General features: G+C 36.5%; 1 protein-coding gene across 1 annotated transcript; it reads right to left on the minus strand.

Moving 5' to 3' along the window:
- Positions 1–182: 182 nt before the first annotated feature.
- On the minus strand, positions 183–22,665 carry LOC309498139 (uncharacterized protein). Its single transcript, XM_082168679.1, has 10 exons — positions 22,566–22,665; positions 22,178–22,477; positions 14,581–14,676; positions 14,180–14,497; positions 7,818–7,830; positions 6,101–6,285; positions 5,168–5,311; positions 4,752–5,084; positions 1,589–1,618; positions 183–719 (listed from the first exon to the last, which is right to left on the minus strand). The coding sequence occupies exons 1-10, from the start codon at positions 22,603–22,605 to the stop codon at positions 394–396; spliced, it is 1,785 nt and encodes a 594-aa protein (XP_082024805.1). The 5' UTR covers positions 22,606–22,665; the 3' UTR covers positions 183–393.
- Between the last annotated feature and the right edge of the window lie 742 nt (positions 22,666–23,407).

Raw genomic sequence — 23,407 nt, forward strand, 5'->3', positions numbered from 1 at the left:
GAGGTTTCATATATTTTAAAACTAAAGACATGGTTTATTTGAGTATTTACACAATGATACTACTTTTATTTCCCATTCTTCCATTGATCATAGAAGTGAAAACTGACTTAGTAAGGAAGTAGTTCATACATTTTGAATGGTTAAATGCTTAATTTCCCTACAAAAAATCAAGAAGAAAACTGTTTGTTCAACATGCGGTTTATTAAACAGGTTGTAAATCATCTTACATCATTAAAGCCAGAATATTGTCTGCAGAAAATGACACAGTTCAGGCTACTAAGTTACATTCTTGAACTATTTTTAATATATATTCATGATTTCTATTCCACTACGTCAGAAGATATTATCACTCGCTATCATAATCACTCAAACAACACATCAGATCCTCTGAGTTTAGTCGCTGCATTCAGATTTCTTGATGCTTGTGCTGGTGATTTTTGAGGCAACAGACGCTTCACATGTCAGATCTTGGTCTTTGTCCCACTCTGAGCTCTCAATGGTTAAATAACTGCTCATCTTGAATTTGTGATCAGGCTGCTGTTCAGCAGAGCCGGTGAAGACGCCTGTAGTAACAGAGTTCCCGTTCACAAGCCAGCGCACATCAGCAAAAGCCACAGACATGTGATTGATCAGACACACCAGAGTGACTTTACTGGAGCTGATCAGATCTTCTCTGGATGGACGGAGGATGTTCAGCACAGGAGGAGCAACATCAGCATCTGCATCAGCATCAACACAAATCACCATTAACATGGACAAACATCTGCATCTCAGACACACATCTGACATATTGAACTCTGACTACATTTAAACTTCGAAAACTTCACACATCACCATGTCAACAATTCATCTTTTCTCACATCATTAAATAAATAATTAAATTATTCAAAATGTAAAGCATGCCTCTCAATGTCTTTATTGACTTTCAACACAAAAGTTAAATAGTGCATGTATGTCGGTAGTTTGTTGGATTGTTATTTTCTACATCGAGATTTTAGGTTGAAATGTGAATATATTTGTCACACAGTGTATATTTTAGATGCTGACACTATATTTTCTACTATTTTTAATAATCTTCGTGCCTTCACTAGCTCATATTCAACTGTCCTACAGCGTGACATAAAGGTACAAACTGAGTAATACAATAGTTCATAAAAGTTACATGTATAATAATTATAAAAAACAGTTTTAGATGTAATACAGCACGTCACACCGCAGGTCAACTTATCATGTGTTGTTTCACAGATACTGTACATTATTAGTTCAATGAGGATTTTTAAAAATACATCAAATTAAACACAAAGTAGATGCTTGTTCTTAAATCACAACATGAAAAAGTCTGTTCTATAATAATAATAATAATAACAATTATTATTATTATTAATTGAATAAAAAGTACAACTAGATAAAAACAGATGAAAGTTAAAGCTGCAGTGAAAGTCTTGTCAGTAAAACTGTCTCTGACTGAATTCATATTTAACTAAATTAACTACAATAATGAGTTTATATTTCTATAATGAAGTTTAGACTATATTTAATACAGTGAAAAGATTTTAAATATTGAAAATACAGTGTAAAGATCACTTACCAGTCACAATGAGTTTTGTTCCTTGTCCGAATACCACAGTGACACATTTCATATGTTCAGTCGTACAAAAACCTCCTCAGTCTGTGAAGAGACACAAACAGAAGTGAAACACTCACTCAACCTCGGCTGACTGTGTCCTTTACACATTTATTTCATGGAAAAATGTTTCAGATTCAAACACAAACACATTTATGTTGCTGTTTTAGTCTTCATATTTGCTGTATTTGACGGCTGTGTATTAAAGTGCTTTGAAACAAAATCTCATACGGCTGTTGTTATTCTGAGGTGTCAGTGACTCAGTGAATCCTGCTGTTGTCTCAGTGTGTTCACACTTGTAGTTCGGTTCTCCTGGTTCTTTTGGTTCGGACCAAAAAAGGAAAACAATACATAGTCCTGATTCGCTTAGCATTCACAGTTTCATTTTTTACACCGGACCTAAAGACACAAAGAAAAGAAAAAAGAAAATATTGCGATGGAACTTGTCGAACATCCAAAACAATGCTGTGTTCTGCGCTAAATTCAAAGTCAAACACAACTCTCTTCATTAAAGCTCTTCAAGTGATTTAGTGTCGTGATGTCAAGAAACAAGTTCATAAGAAGCTGTTTTTATGCAGTTTTTTTAGCATGAGGAATTTCTAGCTTTAAGACACGAGATAAAATGTTTGTGTGTCTCTTTTTCACCAATTGCTGTCATTCATTCATTCTTTGTTTTGTTATTATTGTTCGTTTGTAGATGAGATTGCATGATTATTTGCAGCCAAAGATGAGAGTAATCTGTTGTGAACACTGAGTGAATTCACTTTGGGAAGGAGAAGCTGTTGAACAACTGAATCCATCACATACTGTAAGTCTGTTAGTGAAGGGAACATGCTATGGTCACTTCAAGAAAGTGTGTCTTTACACCTGAGGACCAGAGATGAGAAACTGCTGTAGCTTCAGAAGACCTGGAATACAGAAGATTTCATGAGTTTGTGTGCCCATATAATCTTAGCGTAAGTCGTAAACGGATTTGGCTTGCTGTCTGCTATAGAGGGGCTCAGAGAGGACATTCTCCTCGAGCTCCGATCGCCCCCTATTACACAGGCATAATGTGGTACAAAAGGAGGAGAAGGGGAGGAGGAGGGATGCCGAAAGAAGGCTGGTTTTATACCTTGGTATTAATTAGAAGATTAGATGGGCGTACTCCTCCCGAAATTACATTAATAACTTCACATGTTGATAAACATTGTTTTCTAAAATAATTACTTACAGGACAGAAAAGTAAAGTTTTAGTTAGTAAATTAGATTAATCATCATGAATCTGAGAAGTGAAGTAGTGCTCTTATCATCTGTTGTGAATGTGAGCAGAGGAGGTTTTTGTCATGCTGTGAATCACTGTGATACCTCCTCTTTAACAGAGTTGTCCCATGTGTGACAGTAATACACTGCAGAATCACCAACATCCACATTACTGATGATCAGACTATAATGTAATGTAGATGAATATGTTGATGTGAATTTAGGAGCAGAGAAACCAGATCCATATCCAGCTGAGTTCCAGCCATGACGAAACACTAACACAAACTGAGGAACTCCTCCTGGAGTCTGTTTGTACCATCTAGCATAATTATTTATTGTCCCCAGATTACAGTCCAGTTTAGCTGTTTCTCCTTTATTGACTGTGATTAATGGACTCTGAGTCACTACAGTCACTCCACTGACACCTGCAGAATAAACACATCCTTTATATGAGATTGTGTGTCAAAACACTTTAAATCTGACATCAGAAATGATGAAAACTTACAGGTCAGAAGAGTAAAGAAAGCACAGAATATCGGGATCATCTTGTGATTTGGTCCGTGTGACGTGTAAAGATGAGCAGTGCTGTAGAATAATGCTGAGATGATCAGAGAGAGAAACTTTAAGACAGTCAAGAGCTCTGAGAGGGAGGAGCCACTGAAAGACCCGCCCACCTCGTACAATAGACACGCCCACATCATACAATAGACACGCCCACATCTGACCAAGTACTTCTCACTTCATCACTGAAGAAAATGTGTTAAAGTTTTTCTCAATCGATTTGACACAAACTCAGATCACTGCTCTCAAAACAATTGACACAGAGATCTGAACACTTTATAATTGTCCTAAACAGATTGTAAGTTTGTCATATTCTCAATTGCACATAGCATGATTTCAGCTGAGCCCAAACTAGAAGGCCAATCTGGTGGTTAATAATACACACATCACTGGAAATGCAGTTCTTCTAATTGTTTACACAGCTATCACAATTGCTTTTATGATAAAACTATTTTCAAAAGTAGCCAACATTGTTATGCAAATAAAAAAGTAAGAATAAGCTTGAGAATGGGAAAAGAAAGACGTGTGGAAGATGGTGGAGAGAGTTGAGGAATGGGAGAGGAAGAGTGAAACAGGTAGAAAGAGATGAAGAGAAGAGGAGGAGAGAGTTTAAGAAAAGGAGAGGGAGAAGAGATGGGTGAAGTGGAGGACATTGGTGAAGTGGAAAGAATAAGAGGAGAAATTGTACAAAGACAAAAGGAAGGGTAGGGACTAATGCATCCTGTGGAATAAAATCTGCCTGAGGAACATTGTGTTGGATTGCATTCGGGTGTCACTGGTTAAGGATTACTTTATGACGGCCTTCTCTGTGCTTGTTTGCATATGTTAAAAATATGTTTTGCATATAAACAGACTTTCACAGTTTCAGAGTTATAACAAATCATGTTTGATATTTATGATGCAGTTTCCAAGTGATTTTGCCCAGATACTGTTAATGTTTTGCTAGACACACACTTGTGCTGTTACCTTCTGTTGATAAAGAGAAATACTCATAATCCAAACATGTATGAATTGAAAATCATTCAAATGAGTTTAGGTTTGACCTCTAATTAAGTTTACACTCCATCCATTGAGTCGATATTGACTTTGCGTATGTGCTCATGTGTATGCATGTTTGTGTGGGTTACATCTGCTAGTGAAAGCTAAAGTCATTCAAATGTAATAAATTACTACATTTAAATATTTAAGTTATTTTATTTTTTATTTTTTTATAAAAATATTTCTTATAGCAGTAAAGTGAAGTAGTGCTCTTATCGTCTGTTGTCTAAAAGCAGAAGTGAATGTGAGCCGTGAGGAGGTTTTTGTCATGTTGTGAATCACTGTGATACGACCTCACTAGCAGAGCTGTCCCATGTGTGACAGTAATACACTGCAGAATCACCAACATCCACATTATTGATGATCAGACTATAGTCAATCTTTGACTGAGCTCTAGATGTGAAGCGGCTGGATGTAAAACCATCACCATATTTGTCAGGAGAGCTGTGTGAATGATAGAATCTCAACACAAACTGAGGAGCTTCATTTGGACTCTGTTTATACCAGCTGACATAATTACCATCATCCTTTTCAACCTTACAATCCATAGTCACAGATTTGCCTTTTTGTTCTGTCAGCACAGAGGGTTTCTGTGTGACCACTTTCACAGATCTGACACCTGTAAAATTATAATCAATAAAATGAATTTCATCAACTTTGACACCCCTGAGAGAACAACATGTTTGTAGAGAAATAACTGACATGACAGAAGAGTGAGGAGAGTGAAGTAGAAAATGATCAGCATCTTCCCTGTGAAGCAGTTTGAGTTTAGTGGAGAGATGAAGAGAATAAGAGAGACTGAGAGACTCATATATGAGGAAGAGAAACTCTGAAAGAGTGACGATCACTGGAGTTCAGCCAATCATTTCATCCAGAAACTGCTTTAATATTCTCACTTACTTCACATATAAAAAATAAATAAATAAATAACATCCTAATGTTTCCTCCATTCCTGTGAAATGAATGTTAGTTTAATAACAATCCTCTAAGAAGTGATACATGAAATCAAATGTATAGACATATACTAATATTAAAATTGCACAAATATATAAAAACAAATTATTTTTAAAGCATCTAATTTATAATTTCACACAATACTGCTGAATATTAAAATGAAAATTGTTCATTAAATAATTTAAACTCAGTTCATGATTGCGGTTTGTCTCGTGAGGACAGTAAAACTCGTCTGTTTCTCTCCATCATGAGTGAAAACAGAGAAAACTACATGTGTTTCATAATGAAATGCACTTTACTACAGTTTTATCTTTCTCTCTTCTGTAATTCAAATTGAAGTGAATGTTTATTTTCATTGTAAGTTATACAACGATATTTAGTCGATATTTAGTTCAAAAAAGTGCACACATACACTTTTTTACAATTTTTTTTTTTTACAAAAATATAAACTAATGTAATCAAATGGTTGAGGATGTAAATGTAAACAGTGCAAAAAATATAATAAATATGTACAATAAAAAAAAAGTGCAATATAAATGGATATTTGCCGAATTTGATTGCACAAATCCCTCATTTCACACATAACATAAGCATTTATGTTATGTGGCATTTAGAGCTTGTGCAGCTATTGGATAAAAACTGTTTTTGAAACAATTTGTCCTTGTTCTGATGGTTCTGCACCTCTGCCTGACGGTAGCAGACTGAACAGAAAGTGCCCTGGATGAGATGTGTCTTTATGATGCTGTGAGCTCTCCTGAGGCAGTGTGAACTGTGTAGGGTCCTCTAAAGTTAGGAGTGGACACCCGATCATTTTCTCTGCAGTCCTGATCACCTTCTGAAGATCTTTTTTATGTGCCACAGTGCAGCTGGTAAACCACACACAGAGGCAATAAGTGAGCACTCTAAAAACTTTTAGTGAAGTTCACAACGTAATTTCGGGAGGAGTGAACCCATCTAATCTTTCAATTAACTGCCGGAGCATATAAGCAGCCGCTCACCTTGCTCTGGCATCAGATATTTTAGCATCCCTCCACCTCCCCAACTCCACCAACATAATTCAGGCATCTTGCTACCATACTCATCATCTGAGCATTAGTAGTCTCACTGGGGGGTGTATCTAAGCTCGAGCTGAAGCTGCTTCCTCGAACCCATCCACTGCAGACAGCAAGCCAAATACGCTTAACCTTCTTAGCTTAAAGATTATATGGGCAAAGGAACTCGTGAACTATGATTTACTCCGTTTTTTTTTTTTTTCTCAGATCTCAGAAAACTCAGATCACTGCTCTCAAAACAATAAACACAGTGAACACATTACACATTATAATCAGCCCGTTCTCATCCCAAGGCGTCATATACTGACGCTTTTGACATTTCGTCTACATCCGACGCACGTCACCCTTTAGCGTCAATATGAGACGCAGATAAATATGGTCCAGAAGGCGCCTCCTAGCGGTCTAACCCTAACCCTACCCCAGACCTAAACCTACCCATAATCTGCGTCTCATATTGACGCTAAAGGGTGCCATGTGCGTCGGATGTAGACGAAATGTCAAAAGCGTCAGTATATGACGACCTAGGATGAGAATGCGTTGTTATAATTGTCCTAAACAGATTGTAAGTTTTCATTTATTTCATACAAATAACAAATCATATGCATAATTGTCTCAAAACATTGAGTACAAACTTCTCAAATGTTTTTACTGTTCACATATCCAACCCAAAATGTTATGTATCTAAATTTTTTTTTTTTTAAATGCAGCTCTTTTTATTGAATTTACAAAAATCACAAACATTTACGTACCATTTTTCCAAACACAGCAAACAAAACTGTAATTTGTCATATTCTCAATTGCACATTGAGGCCAGCTAGTGAGAGCTGTGCAGTAAAACCTCACTCCTCTGATCTCAAGAGACTCGCTACACGGTTACACATGGAATGATTTCAGTTCCCAAACTAGTATCTGCCGGGTTCATAGAGTTTTTTTAAATGCTTACACACTAAAACTGGTACTTGAGGCCCACTTAGCGAAACCATTCACTCACTTAATCCTCAGACCATGTCTGCAAAACACTTATACAGAAATGAATCACTTAGAAAACTCAATGTTTTGAGATACAATACATTTTTGACCCTTGCATTTCTGTTTATTTTGTAAATATTTACTGAACTGCATACAAGTTAAGTCATCTTTATTTCTGTAGATTGTTTTAAAGGAGCTTCACAAAAGTAACAAATTCAAATTCTGCTGTAAAGCTCTAACAAGGCAATGGTGTCATGATTCAGCTCAAGTTCAGTGTTGATTCAATTCATTTCAATAACTGTAAAGTTGATCAATTGTGCATACATGCTGTATATATAGTGTATTTGTGCACATATCCGCGTGACAAACTCCTGTACACTCCACTGCACACTGAACAAGCAAAAGACACAAGAGAGTAGTGTTTTACATGTTACACACCTGTGTGTAGTTTCATGTGTATGTGGCTAATCCTTTAATGGTTTGTGTATAGAGTTACCATGCAAAAACACAATTTTTAGAAGAGTTAAATCATTTTGTGTTGGCTTTTGCAAGAGATGTTTGACGTTTTGCATCTTGTGTGCATGTCTTTGATTTTGTGTGTAGAGTTTTGAGAAATGGATCCATAGTTTCAGTATTTGTGTACTGTAAGAACATGACTGTGAAATTCACTTTAGAGTAAAACTCACTCATTTGGCAGTTTATTTATTCATTTTGATTATTAGACAGGACTGTGTAGTGATTGACAGGAAAGAAGGGAATGGGATCAGCAAAGGACCTCGAGGCAGGAATCAAACTCAGGTCACGAGAGGCACAATTGCACTGTATGTCAGTGTGCTAAACACCAGTGGTGGACAATAACGAAGTAAATGTAATTCGTTACTGTACTTAAGTAGCTTTTTCGCGTATCTGTACTTTACTGAAGTATTTAAATTTGGGAAGACTTTTACTTTAACTCCACTACATTTCAAAGTCAAATATCTTACTTTTTACTCTACAACATTTTCAAAATCAGTCGTTCCTTTTTATTTATGAGTGGATAAAAACTTAACTGGTCAAACGAGCCACCAATCACAGTAGCCTACAACGTGCGCGCTTTGTTTTGAACTTGCCTTGGTGGTATCTACTAAGCTCGAACCAGAGCCGTTAAATATGAGAGTTGCGACCATAGACAGTAGGCTATAGAAGAGGTTGCGACACACACGGCTTGTTCGACTTGAACCGGCGCTGCACAGACCGATCAGTTTATGACATCAAACAAAGTATAGAGCGAAATCGCGAGAGCGATTGAAAAGCATACAGAGCCGTCTACTCTCTAATCGCTCTTGCGGTATTTTAATGTCATTCACCGATTGGTCTGTGCAGTGTGCCGTTTCAAGTCGAACAAGACAACTGTGATCTCGCCGCCGCGCGGTCACGTGATTCGTGTAGCTCTCAATAGTTCCAAACAATTTGTGTTGCCAATAATTTTAAGCGGGGCAGAGAGCAGCAGCTATTATTGCAGCAATTATCGGTAAATACTGACACATAATGAACATTGCTTATTACCTTGACACTAAAATTACTTGCATATAATAGCATTTTTTTTTCTGAGGAGTAGCAGAAACACTGCATTAATACGTTTTGGTGTTTAATTTTGTAGGGAAATTGGCTGCTCCCATAATGTAGTGTGTATATATATATATATATATATATTCAATGGCATTGTGCAGGTTTATGTGAATGTATCATAACATTAGGATGTTTATAATTATGACCATAGACGCTTGTGAAAAATATGTACAGTAAATACTGTAAATGTATTATACCTTATGGGATCAGTCCCCTTCCGTCCAAAATTAAACACACAAAAAATGTATTCAATTCATATATATATATATATATATATATATATATATATATATATATATATATATATATATATATATATATATAGACTAATTAATGTCATTTTATTAATAGATTGATGTGCCAAGAGTGACAGAGTCTTCACGTAGACTGAGTTAAGCAAGTGTCTTGTGACAAAAATTATAATAGGACATTATAGCAATAAAAAAATCATAGTACTTGGATACTTAAGTACATTTGAAGGCAAATACTTTTGTACTTTTACTCAAGTGAATGTTTAAAGGCAGCACTTCTACTTTTACTTGAGTAATATTTCACCTTGAGTATCTTTACTTTAACTCAAGTACATAGTATGTGTACTTCGTCCACCACTGCTAAACACTAGGTTATCGGCACCAACTTGTTCTTAATGTTTAAGTGTTGTTTAGTTATACTGTTTCAGCCCAAATTAATTGATAAATAAAATAAGCATATCACATGATTTGAATATGAATATCCATTTGTCTACAGTCAAAGTTAAACAGCTCATCATCATAACAAGCTTTATTCATTCTTCACTTATTGCTAGATGTGTTGAAAACAATAAAATGTGCTTCCTGTATTCTCTATTCAGGGTGAAAATGTAATTGATTTAGTCTATTTAAATGCAGTAATTGCCTGGCCACCCAGCTGCCAGTATACTGTGCATTCCTTCTCTATACATGATAGGTTACTGTGATTTTCTACAGTACATAATTAGTTATTGTGTTTTCTACAGTACATTGGAAGTTAATGTGATTTTCTACAGTAAATAATTAGTTATTGTGTTTTCTACAGTACATTGGAAGTTAATGTGATTTTCTACAGTAAATAATTAGTTATTGTGTTTTCTACAGTACATTGGAAGTTACTGCGACTCTCACAGTGCTTTCATTACTGCAATGTTTGACTGAATCTTCAGTATTCTACTGTAAACATGTATACAGTAATTTCCTGTGCACAAACAGTGGGGTTTTTTTACAGTGTGTATAAGAATTTTTAAAAACTATAATACACACATCACTGGAAATGCATTTTTTTTCTAAATTGTTTACACAGCTATCAGAATTACATTACAGTTTTTCTGAATTGCTAAAACACATTTCTCAAAACCATCACCCGCTTTCTTAAAACCTGTCGTAGATTTTTCCCTAAACCTAACTAACTGGGTTGTCTCCAATCGACATTCCCTTTCTATTCTACCTCTTTAATCTAACTCACCTGCTGTGCAGCAGAAATTGTCAGACAGACTTCAGCAAATGTCCTTTGAGTTCTTTATTTACAGCCAGGAGAGTATTCGAGCAATTCTCAGAGAATCTCCCAAGAAGAAGCAAGGCCGGAGGATCTCAGACAAATTCCATTGAGAATCCCACCAGCTAACTCGAATACAACAGTTTTTATAGAATAGGGAGGTATGGCAAAATGATATGAATTTGACTGGTTCTTCATAGACAAACCTTTCTGTTACTAGGTAAAGCAAACTTTGTTTTAATGATTACTTCATTGTTAATCACAAGGTTCAAATTCAGTCACCTGTCTAGTTTCATTTCCCAAATGTGTTATTTTTACACTCACACAACCAAAGTCAAAGGGGTATGGCAACACAACATACAACATTCAAAAACACAGGACAGAATGTTTTAGTACATTGTGTTTCAAAGTGTTATCATGTTAGGCCTGAAAAAGGAAGTAAGGTTAGATGTTAGAGACATGGTTAGTTTGATATACAGTTTACTATTTTATCTATTAAAAATCCACCCAAACCTTAAACACAAAACTAAATCTTCAAACTACATTCATAGAACATCTGACATTTCTGGCTAAATCAAACAATTGCCTCAAAACCAAAATCCAATAATGTTTTCAGATCACACTCACAGTGAGTCAATATTAAAAACACTACAGATGATTCATTAGACACAACATCAAAAAATGGAGAATACAGAATCCAAATCATGCAGTTACAGAAAAATATATATTGTAACAGTAAAAAAGCATCACGTCTTCATGTTGGTCCGGCCTGAGGATTTGTCCACATATCAGGCAATGTCACTTCTTGCAGGGCAAAGGGAAACATCTTCTAGTGTGATGGATCCAGTCTTGACAACACTGTCCACACCTTGCTCTTTCTCGTCCTCTTCCTCCTCCTCCACCACCTCTTACACATACTCTTCCTCCTCTCCTTTGCGTATCAACATTCAGTGCACCTGTGAACTCTGAACTGGCTTATTTTGTTCAGTTGGTTTGATCACATCATTAGAAATAAGTGTGAACATTTTTGATTTATTGTGTGTAAACGATGACAACAACAAAAATGTGGGGGTGATATTTGATGCTCATTTAACATTTGTTCCTTATGTTCAGAACATTGTCAAGACATCATTTTATCATCTTAAAAATAGTGCCAGATTGCGTCCTATGTGTGTAATTCCCGGTGGCTGAAAAGTTCATTAACATCTTTGTGTTTCCCCGCATTGATTATTGCAATGCTTTGCTGGCCGAGGATTCAAAAGATAAATTACAGTTGGTTAAGCCTCTCGAATCCTGTCTGGAAACCGGACACGGGATCACATCACTCCTGTCTTGGAGTCTCTACACGGCTCCCTGTCAGATTCTGTGTTGATTTTAAAATTCTCATGTTTACTTTTAAGGTTTTGTATGGATTGACACCTCATTATATCTCTGAGCTTTTAACCCCTTAAACACCAGTGCGTGATCTCCACTTCTCAGAAGCTGGACTTTTAATTATTCCGCTTACTCGCTTAAAATCTATGGGTGATAGGGCTTTTTCATCAATTGCTCCAAAACTTCTGCTGAGATTAGGCAAGCAGAATCCCTTAGTGTTTTTAAGTCGTCCCTTAAAGCTTTTTTTTTTTTTTAGGCTAGCTTTTATCTGATTATTTTGAAATTATTATATTTTTCTATTTATTTGTTGAACTTTTGATATGTTTTTATTTGGTATTTTTCTCTTTGTCTGTATTCCACTTTCATTAATGCATCGTTTGTATAATTGTATGTTTTATTTGATCTCATTCTTGTGAACCGCTTTGAGATGCTACTTTTAAAGGCGCTATAGAAAATAAAGTTCATTATTATTATTATAACGGTGTTTTAATTTTGTTCAACTTTTGCCTGCCTGTGTTTAGCGTTCTGAAAAACAAGTATGAGATGAAGAGGAGAGAGTTTCAGAAAAAGAGAGGGAATAGGAAGAGTAGAATGGGGGAAAGGAGAGGATGAAGAGATGAAAGAGGAGGACATTGGTGTTGTGGAAAGAATAAGAGTAGAAATTGTAAAAAGACAAAAGGAAGGGAAGAAAGAGGAGTGAAGAGACATGTAATGTACAGACTTTCAAATTAAATGGAAATCATCCTAATTAACCATATAATAAATCATGCATTCTTCGTGAGAGAAGCTGAAACAGATCCAAAGTGTTTATATGACATCCCACGTCTATATTTATGAGTATTGTACTATAGTATTGAGAGTGTACATTTGTAGTTTTAGGAGAGGAGAATCCAGATCCATATTCAGGAGAGCTTCAGCCATGGTAAGACTCCAGCTCCAAACAGGACAAAAAAACATCATAAAATCACCATAAGAGGTGAGTTAACTTAAATTGGAGAATATTCTTAGGTTAGATCGTAGGCTTTGTTATGCCCGCCTCTCATGTCTCCAGTGTCACTGTAGTTGAGTTGTTGCTGTAGCCGTTCCTGTTAAAGTCTCCTGGCAGTTGCGTCGACGTCGAGCGCTCGATGAAAGCTTTTAGTGGAACATTTGTGAAGGCATTCTAACATCCTGATGTTCGTTGATCCGTGGATTTGACCTTCCACAGCTCACACGTTTTTCCTTAACTTGGTTTACTTTTTGTGTAATTATGATTGTGTTTTCATTTTGTTATCTCTGTTTTGTGGTTTTGGTTTGACCAGTTTGAATCGGGCCGATTTCGTAGTGCGTCCTCTATCTACAAGTCATTCTCTTGGTGTGACTTTGTTTATTGCCAGTGAGGTAGGGCGTTGTTACTCAATTATCAACTGATGTTGTCATTTATGGTAGGCCCATGTTGTTCTCTTTTTTTCTCTTATGTTGAATGAGTGATTGATTATTGTACAGTCTAATTCATTTGTACCGGACCCATTCATTTTTCTGTGTTCTTCTAGTTTGAGCCAAGGCTGAGTGCGCTGAGGGGGAGTCTAGTCACCAGTTTGGAGCGCAGGGTTGAGCACCTCTTCCTATTTGTTTGCTGTGCACACATGTGGTTGAGAGCATGATTTCTTTCAGCTAGTTTGCCATCCCTTGTAGCAGTATTTTTTTGTAATAATTTTTTTGTTATACGTATCTTTTGGTGGGGAAGGTACAACATTTCTTTAGTTTTGTGAAGTTGGTTTGTGTCTTGATTTGACCTTCTCATTAAAGATGTCTGGAGAAATGCTCTTTTTAGCCTTGTGAGTTTGATTATGATTTGATTATGATGATTCTGGTTTGATTCATTTATCCATTTTTTTTTATATATTTTTTTATACAATGTATTTCTTTGTTAAATTGGACAACACGTCTCTGTCTTTTCATTGTACCACCGAACCTGTGTTCAAATTTTACTGTTCAAATTTTGCATAAAATTTTCCTCACTGTTAAATAAACGAATATGAAATAAAAGTAAATACATAAATGTCCAACATGCCTCTATGGTGACCAGTCCATCTCTAAAGTTACACTTGATTTAAATGATTTAAATATACTAATGTAACAGTAAACTGTACAAACCGGACATACTGTAAATTGAATTTCAAGAACAAGTGAGACGTGTGTAAAAGCAGAAGTGAATGTGAGCCGTGAGGAGGTTTTTGTCATGATGTGAATCACTGTGATACGAACTCACTAACAGAGCTGTCCCATGTGCCACAGTAATACACTGCAGAATCACCAACATCCACATTACTGATGATCAGACTATAGTCAATCTTTGACTGAGCTCTAGATGTGAAGCGACTGGATGTAAAACCATCTCCATAGTCAGGAGAGCTGTGTGAATGATAGAATCCCAACACAAACTGAGGAGCTTCATTTGGACTCTGTTTATACCAGCTGACATAATAACCATCATCCTTTTCAATGTTACAATCCATAGTCACAGATTTGCCTTTTTGTTCTGTCAGCACAGAGGGTTTCTGTGTGACCACTTTCACAGATCTGACACCTGAAAAATTATAATCAATACAATGAATTTCATCAACTTTGACACCCCTGAGAGAACAACATGTTTGTAGTGAAATAACTTACATGACAGAAGAGTGAGGAGAGTGAAGTAGAAAATGATCAGCATCTTCCCTGTGAAGCAGTTTGAGTTTAGTGGAGAGATGAAGAGAATAAGAGAGACTGAGAGACTCATATATGAGGAAGAGAAACTCTGAAAGAGTGACGATCACTGGAGTTCAGCCAATCATTTCATCCAGCGACTGCTTTAATATTCTCAGTTACTTCACATATAAAAAAAATAATAAATAAATAGCATCCTAATGTTTCCTCCATTCCTGTGAAATGAATGTTAGTTTAATAGAAATTCTCTAAGAGGTGATGTATGAAATCAAATTTATAGACTGAAACAAAAATTTAAATTGCACAATATATATATATACATCCATATACTGTATATATATAATTTATAATTTCAAACGACACTACTGAATATTAAAATTAAATTCGTTCACTAAATCATTTAAACTCAGCACAGGATTTCAAGACAAGAATTTCATTCACTTAGAAGACCTGTTTCAATTTTTAATTGACTGACATTTGTTCAGGTAAGAATTCATGAAAATATATTGTTCATGATTGCGGTTTGTCTCGTGAGAACCTGCAGGCCAGTAAAACTCGTCTGTTTCTCTCCATCATGAGTGAAAACAGAAAAAACTACATGTGTTTCATAATGAAATGCACTTTACTACAGTTTTGTCTTTCTCTCTTCTCTAATTCCACACTTCATCTGAGTTTCCTGGTTTTTCAGTCCCAGGTCCAACATTAGGCAGTCCCAGGTCCAACATTAGGCAGTCCCAGGTCCAACATTAGGCAGTCCCAGGTCCAACATTAGGCAGTCTCAGGTCCAACATTAGGCAGTCCCAGGTCCAACATTAGGCAGTCCCAGGTCCAACATTAGGCAGTCCCAGGTCCAACATTAGGCAGTCCCAGGTCCAACATTAGGCAGTCCCAGGTCCAACATTAGGCAGTCCCAGGTCCAACATTAGGCAGTCCCAGGTCCAACATTAGGCAGTCTCAGGTCCAACATTAGGCAGTCTCAGGTCCAACATTAGGCAGTCCCAGGTCCAACATTATGCAGTCCCAGGTCCAACATTAGGCAGTCCCAGGTCCAACATTAGGCAGTCCCAGGTCCAACATTAGGCAGTCTCAGGTCCAACATTAGGCAGTCTCAGGTCCAACATTAGGCAGTCCCAGGTCCAACATTATGCAGTCCCAGGTCCAACATTAGGCAGTCCTAGGTCCAACATTAGGCAGTCCCAGGTCCAACATTAGGCAGTCCCAGGTCCAACATTAGGCAGTCCCAGGTCCAACATTAGGCAGTCCCAGGTCCAACATTAGGCAGTCTCAGGTCCAACATTAGGCAGTCCCAGGTCCAACATTAGGCAGTCCCAGGTCCAACATTAGGCAGTCCCAGGTCCAACATTAGGCAGTCCCAGGTCCAACATTAGGCAGTCCCAGGTCCAACATTAGGCAGTCCCAGGTCCAACATTAGGCAGTCCCAGGTCCAACATTAGGCAGTCCCAGGTCCAACATTAGGCAGTCCCAGGTCCAACATTAGGCAGTCTCAGGTCCAACATTAGGCAGTCTCAGGTCCAACATTAGGCAGTCCCAGGTCCAACATTAGGCAGTCCTAGGTCCAACATTAGGCAGTCCCAGGTCCAACATTAGGCAGTCCCAGGTCCAACATTAGGCAGTCCCAGGTCCAACATTAGGCAGTCCCAGGTCCAACATTAGGCAGTCCCAGGTCCAACATTAGGCAGTCTCAGGTCCAACATTAGGCAGTCTCAGGTCCAACATTAGGCAGTCCCAGGTCCAACATTAGGCAGTCCCAGGTCCAACATTAGGCAGTCCCAGGTCCAACATTAGGCAGTCCCAGGTCCAACATTAGGCAGTCCCAGGTCCAACATTAGGCAGTCCCAGGTCCAACATTAGGCAGTCCCAGGTCCAACATTAGGCAGTCCCAGGTCCAACATTAGGCAGTCCCAGGTCCAACATTAGGCAGTCTCAGGTCCAACATTAGGCAGTCTCAGGTCCAACATTAGGCAGTCCCAGGTCCAACATTAGGCAGTCCTAGGTCCAACATTAGGCAGTCCCAGGTCCAACATTAGGCAGTCCCAGGTCCAACATTAGGCAGTCCCAGGTCCAACATTAGGCAGTCCCAGGTCCAACATTAGGCAGTCCCAGGTCCAACATTAGGCAGTCCCAGGTCCAACATTAGGCAGTCCCAGGTCCAACATTAGGCAGTCTCAGGTCCAACATTAGGCAGTCCCAGGTCCAACATTAGGCAGTCCCAGGTCCAACATTAGGCAGTCCCAGGTCCAACATTAGGCAGTCCCAGGTCCAACATTAGGCAGTCCCAGGTCCAACAAAAACTGCGAGCACTGAGCTGAAACATCTCTACGCACCATCATCTTGAAAAGCAGTCCACACTTCAGCTGAGTTTCCTGGTTTGCTGTGATACTGCATTAGTCAAACTGATCTGCTCTTATAACAGAACGATTATAGGAGTTTTGAACAGATTTGTCCACTATTAGCTGTTAGAGAATATGTGTGATGAATGAACATGATGTTTAACCATTCCTGACTATTTGTTAAAGTCACCAAGAAATCAAAATTGACAATTCTTTTTTTTTTTTTTTATGAAATATTGCAGTATTTATTATGACCGCCGCTCAAAGCGGTCATATAGGGATTGTCAAAGCTTTTAGTTTTTTTTTGTCGTCATCTACTGAATTTTTCGTCAACGATACCAGGGACACCGAAACACAGGAGAACATGAAATTTGGTGGGCATGCAGCCCCACTAGACTTTTACGGAAAAATTTCCTTTGGTCCCCGGGGGCCACTCCCCCCCCTCGCTGGGCCCCCCAAACCCAAAAAATTCAGTTTTTCCTAAATAACTACCTGAACCGTGGCACCGAGGATGAAGAATTTTTTATGGTATGTTGGTCTTAAGGGCCCACATCAACCTAGCCCATAATCACTCATTTGTGATTTGCGCCCCTCCCATAACAAATTTAAATGCAATATTATTCTGCTTTAATCGCCCCTATCTTCAGTTGAGATGTTCAGAACTGCACCATATTTCATGTGTATGATTAACTTGACATCCTCTGGGGGTATCCTCTGCTAAGTTTCGTGGAATTTCATCCATGGGGGGGTATAAAATAAATTCATTTATGTGCACATTTAGTGACTGTACACTCATCGGCATGTAGATGGTGGTGTTGAGCGAAGGGTTGCTGGTTTAGGATGATACTGTCACACACACACATGCAGGAATACAAACAAACGCAAGCATGCACACACACTGACATCCACACGCACACACTTTTAACCACATGGACTGTTTCAAAGCAGCTTTACAGTGATAAAGAACAGAACATTACTGGTTTGAAACAACATGAGGGAAAATATCAAGTCTTTAAAAAACTATTTTAATATTATTAACCCATCAACTTGAGTTCAAACTTTAAAAATCATTATTAAGGTGAATTTTTAAATAATCTAATATATTTATAGAGGAAATAAAATCTCAAGAACAAGTTTTTTTTTTAAGTAAATCAATATATTAAATTTTTTTATCGTATAATTTGACCTTTATTTTTGCAATAATAAAAAGTGACTGAACAGAATTGAAAGAGTAAAGTTTACTCAGCGATCACATTCAGTTTTGTTCCTTGGCCGAATACCACTGTGATACAAGTCACATCTTCACTCGTACAAAAACCTCCTGAGTTTCAGAGGCGAGAGACACAGAACTGAAACATTCACTCAAGCTCAGATTATAAACCCCAACTCTCTTCATTAAAACTCTTACAGTCATTAAGTGTCGTGATGTCAAGAAACCAGTTCATAAGCAGCTGTTTTTATGCAGGTGTTTAAAGTTTTGTGTTTCATATTTTTCACCAATTGCTGCCATTCATTTTTTTGCTTTGTTATTATTGTTCATTTGTAGATGAGATTGCATGATTATTTGCAGCCAAAGATGAGAGTAATCTGTAGTGAACACTGAGTGAATTCACTTTGGAAGGAGAAGCCATTGAACAACTGAATCCATCACATACTGTAAGTCTGTTAGTGAAGGGAACATGCTATGGTCACTTCAAGAAAGTGTGTCTTTACACCTGAGGACCAGAGATGAGAAACTGCTGTAGCTTCAGAAGACCTGGAATACAACATTTAACACTATCCTGTTATATGTGTTTTATTTTATTATTATTATTATTATTTTTTTTTTTTGTATTTGGAGCTCTTGATAAAAATATTGGTAACACTTTCTGTGAAGTCTATGCTTATAATGAATTATAGATCCATTTATACTTTTTTAAGTATTACTATTCTATAAATATATTTATAAAGACTCATTAAGACCTACTGCATTATAAGAACAGTTATAGTTACATTTATATATATGTATTTTATAATTACTTCTGTCTTGCATTTGCTTTTTCACTGCACTTGCTCATAATGAGCACTGACTCAAACACTGATATATAATTATTAATTAGTCAGTCGTATGGTTACATTAATGTATTTATAAAGATGCAAAATGCATTGCTATATTGTTATTTTATTATAGTTACAACGACTTTTCAGTAATTCAGATTTATTTCTGTCAAATAAATGAATATATTGTTAATAGCCATGTTGTGTTCTTATATTCGCTTCTGTAATATTTTCACAAGTAAGGTGTACATTTTCAAAACTCTTAGTGCTAATATCACAACAGATCATCAAAAGTGCACTTTTTTCAGACATTTCATCATGTTTTCAATTGTGTAAGTACAATACTCAAAATCACCAAGTATCCTTTTCACAACACAAAATAAGTGTTTCATCTATACATGATTCATTCACAGTCACTGCCTTTCATAATGTCATTACTATCAAACTTTTGATTTGCATCTCTTCTTGTTCAGTTTAATACATGTCTAATATTTAATCCAAATGATCTTAATGGTTAATCAATGAATCATTTGGTACATCTATAGATTTCTATAGATCAGATTCTATAGATATTTCTACTTTGCAATTTCTGATACAGATAACCAATGTAATGAATTCTTTTTACATTATACATGATTTTTCTTAGATTATAACCAGTATGTTCAAAGTGTGTGTGTGTGTGTGTGTGTGTGTGTGAGAGAGAGAGAGAGAGAGAGAGAGAGAGAAATATACAGAGAAATTTGCCATTTGTACAAATACTGTAGAGCAGAATAGAGTATAAGGGAGAGGAAACAGTCAATGTAAAACATCAGATTGATCAGAGATGCATCAGTAAAAGTGAGACAGACGGCATCAAATACAGCATTTTACATTACAGTATGTATGCAATACAGTAAACAGATTACCATGGTAGAGACGGCCGAATTACTGTAACTCAACCTTCATCTGTAAAGGTCCACTACAGTATAGATTCAGTCAAATGGTATAGAGTGAAATCATTTACTGTATTGCCAGCAAACTCTGTTTGCACAGAACCTCATGGCTGTACTTCATCACACCTTTTGATAACACACTGGATAGATACAAACATTATGGATTCAATTACTTCTAATGTGGCGCAGCCTGTATTACTGTAATTATTTCAGCAACAACGGTGATTTGAAACATGTCTCTTGCATTGTTTGCTGTTGAATGAACTGATTGTTAAAAGTACTAAACTGAAAGAAGATCATACTGTTGTGTTTCTGTGATTAAACCAAATGTTCTCATTACATATTACAATAATCTTGTGTTTGAAACAATGATTATGTGGACTGAAATGTGTATAACTGTAATGAAAGCATGAGATCAGGTTTTGAAAGAATAGCTGTGTTACAAGTGTGATGAAAGTGTTTGAATTTTTGTACTAAGAGTTTTGAAAATGTACACCTTACTTGTGAAAATAGTAACAAAGCAAAAAAAAAAAAAAGTAAATACTTATTGTGAGTAATAATACAGTTACTAACCTCTATAAATGCGTAGTTTATAGCTTTAAGTATAAAGTGAAAACATAAAATGTATAATGAGCACATCTTCATGATTTCTTAACATATATTTTAGGAAAATTGCATTCTAAGTTGTTTACTTGTAAATGCAACTATAATGAACTATAATTATTGTAATAAAATAATGAAAAAGAAAAGACAGAAATCATTAATACAGTTGAAAAAAAAGTGTTTTTCTAATTTTACATACTAGCAAAACACTGCAACAATATTTTTAAAGTATAATTTCAAAACTGCTATAATCAACACCATGCATATGTCTGAGGAGAAATAGAGTTTAACAAATCAAAATTACCATTCATGACCTCTAATGCAAACATTAGCCATTAAAGACATAATTGATCATTAATTGGTACAGCAAACAAGTGTCTCTGGAAATATTTAATATTTGATCATTTATAAATGTGCAGTGAAAAAGCAAATGCATGACTAAAGTATTTATAAAGAAATATATATAAATGTGACTAAAACATGTTCTTATAATGCAGTGTAGGTCTTAATGGGTCTTTATAAATATAATTATAGAATAGTCATATTTACTTATAAATAAGTATGGGACTATAATTCATTATAAGCATATATAGACTTCATAAGCATTACCTAAATATTTCTCTAAAGAATTACTTACAGGACATAATAGTAAAGAAATTATAATAAATAATAATATGTTTTATTTATATTGCGCTTTTCTCAAACCCAAAGCGCTACACAGGGAAATGATAACAAAGACATCAAAACAATGATAAAAGGAAGAAAAAAACAGGAACAACATTTTTTACCAAAAAAAGTACAGAAATAATTGTCACTCAAGCAAAATAAGCAGTTTTAAGAAGACGAGTCTTTAGGGACTTCTTGAAACCGTCCAGAGTTGTTGAGTTTCTAATTCTCGATGGAAGAGCATTTCATAATCTTGGAGCAGAAACGGAAAAAGCTCGACCACCCATAGACTTCAGTTTGAATGTTGCTGAAGAGTACAAGAGTCGGAATAGAGAACGAGTTGAAATGTTACGAAGATATGCCGGAGCTGACCCATGAACAGCTTTATATGTTAAAATATAGGTTTTAAAATCAATACGTGCCTGTACTGGAAGCCAATGCAGTCTATAAATAACTGGAGAAATATGACGAGCAGTTGTGTAAGTCAGTATGTGTGCGGCTGAATTTTGAATATATTGAAGTTTCTCAATAGACTCATCAGGAAGACCAGAATAAAGGGAATTGCAGTTATAAAGCCTCGGCGTAATAAAGGCATGGATAAGCCTTTCTGCATCAGGCAGTGATAGAGAGGGTCGAAGTCTGGCAAGATTCCTGAGGTGGAAAAACGCAGCTTTCAAGACCATTTTAATATGGGCATCAAATGTCAGCTGTGAATCAAAAATAACTCCAAGATTACGCACTAGAGATGATGGAGACACTAAATCAGAGTTAGTAAATAGATTGAGATTATTATAGTCAATAAAGGAGAAATTGCAGAATAATCTCAACATCCGTTTGTAATTCATCATGAATCTGAGAAGTGAAGTAGTGCTCTTATCATCTGTTGTCTAAAAGCAGAAGTGAATGAGCAGTGAGGAGGTTTTTGTCATGGTGTGAATCACTGTGATACGTACTCACTAGCAGAGTTGTCCTATGTGTGACTGTAATACACTGCAGAATCACCAACATCCACATTATTGATTGACAGATGACAATCGGACTCGGTTGGATAAGAGACTGTAAATTTAGGAGAGGAGAATCCAGATCCATATTTAGGAGAACTCCAGCTATGGTATGAGTTTAACACAAACTGAGGCGTTCCTCCTGCGACCTGTTTATACCAGCGTCCACCATCAGTAGAGCTGCCTGTGTTACACACCAATGACACAGTCTGTCCTTTATTGACTGAGATTAATGGAGGATTCTGCGTCACTACAGTCACTCCACTGACACCTGAGAATAAACACACCATTACTGAGACTCAATATCACATATTCATGATCATATTAGATGTGCATCTTAAACTGCAGTGATGTCTTACATGACAGAGTGATGATGAGGATGATGAAGACTGTCAGCATGTTGTGAGTGTGTGATGTGAGATTGAACAGAGAAGAGCGATCAGAGACGAGCTATAAGAGCCTGAAGAGGGAGGAGCCTCTCAGTGACATCATCATTCATCATCATACACATCATCACGAAACATACAATATATTTACCTAAACTTATGTATTAACATACTAGGTTGAAATACTTTTTTTTTAAATTGAAGTCTTCAAACATACTGGATTGTACTTTTTTTTGGTGAGAGGAAACTTGATTTACAAAAGAGTTTCTTATTCATTAAAATAACGCAAGTTACAAATCCAAAAGTTTGATGTATCAGAAAAAAAGTCTCTGATGTTCTGAAATATTTAAAACCGACATAAATCAGTGTTAGAAACAGTGAGAGCCAAAAACAATGTCACAAATTTCACTAACTATTATATAACTAACTAACTATTATTTATTTTAAGTTCATTTAGTTTTTCTTCTTGCCAGTATTTTGAATTCATTTTATTGCTCCTTCATTATTGTTCATGTACAGATGAAGATCCCCTGATCATTTGCTGTTAATGCTCTTGTCTGGTTGAATGAACAGATAAAAAGAGACCGAGAAACTGCTGATTTGCATAGAGCTGATTATAACAGCAGGTGTTTCCTGTGTGTCAGAATCAACTTCCTGTCCTGAAGAAAATCTCCACAGCTCACTGCATCTGCTAGAAGACACACTTCAGCATCAACTTTACAATCCAGATTCACATGATGTCGGATCACATGAATGTCAGGCCATCAGGAGCATTTTGTTTCTCATAGTTTAGATCGTAACTTTACTGTATCAAA

Source organism: Leuciscus leuciscus, assembly GCF_965113295.1.
Source record: "Leuciscus leuciscus genome assembly, chromosome: 1".
NCBI lineage: Eukaryota > Metazoa > Chordata > Actinopteri > Cypriniformes > Leuciscidae > Leuciscus > Leuciscus leuciscus.

Coding starts and splice junctions, on each gene's coding strand:
- LOC309498139 (XM_082168679.1), bottom strand. CDS start 22,605: ATGCTGACAGTCTTCATCATCCTCATCATCACTCTGTCAT. Junction 5,312..6,100: donor TCTGCTACCGTCAGGCAGAG/GTGCAGAACCAT, acceptor CTGAACTCCAGT/GATCGTCACTCTTTCAGAGT. Junction 720..1,588: donor AACAAAACTCATTGTGACTG/GTAAGTGATCTT, acceptor ATGCTGATGCAG/ATGCTGATGTTGCTCCTCCT.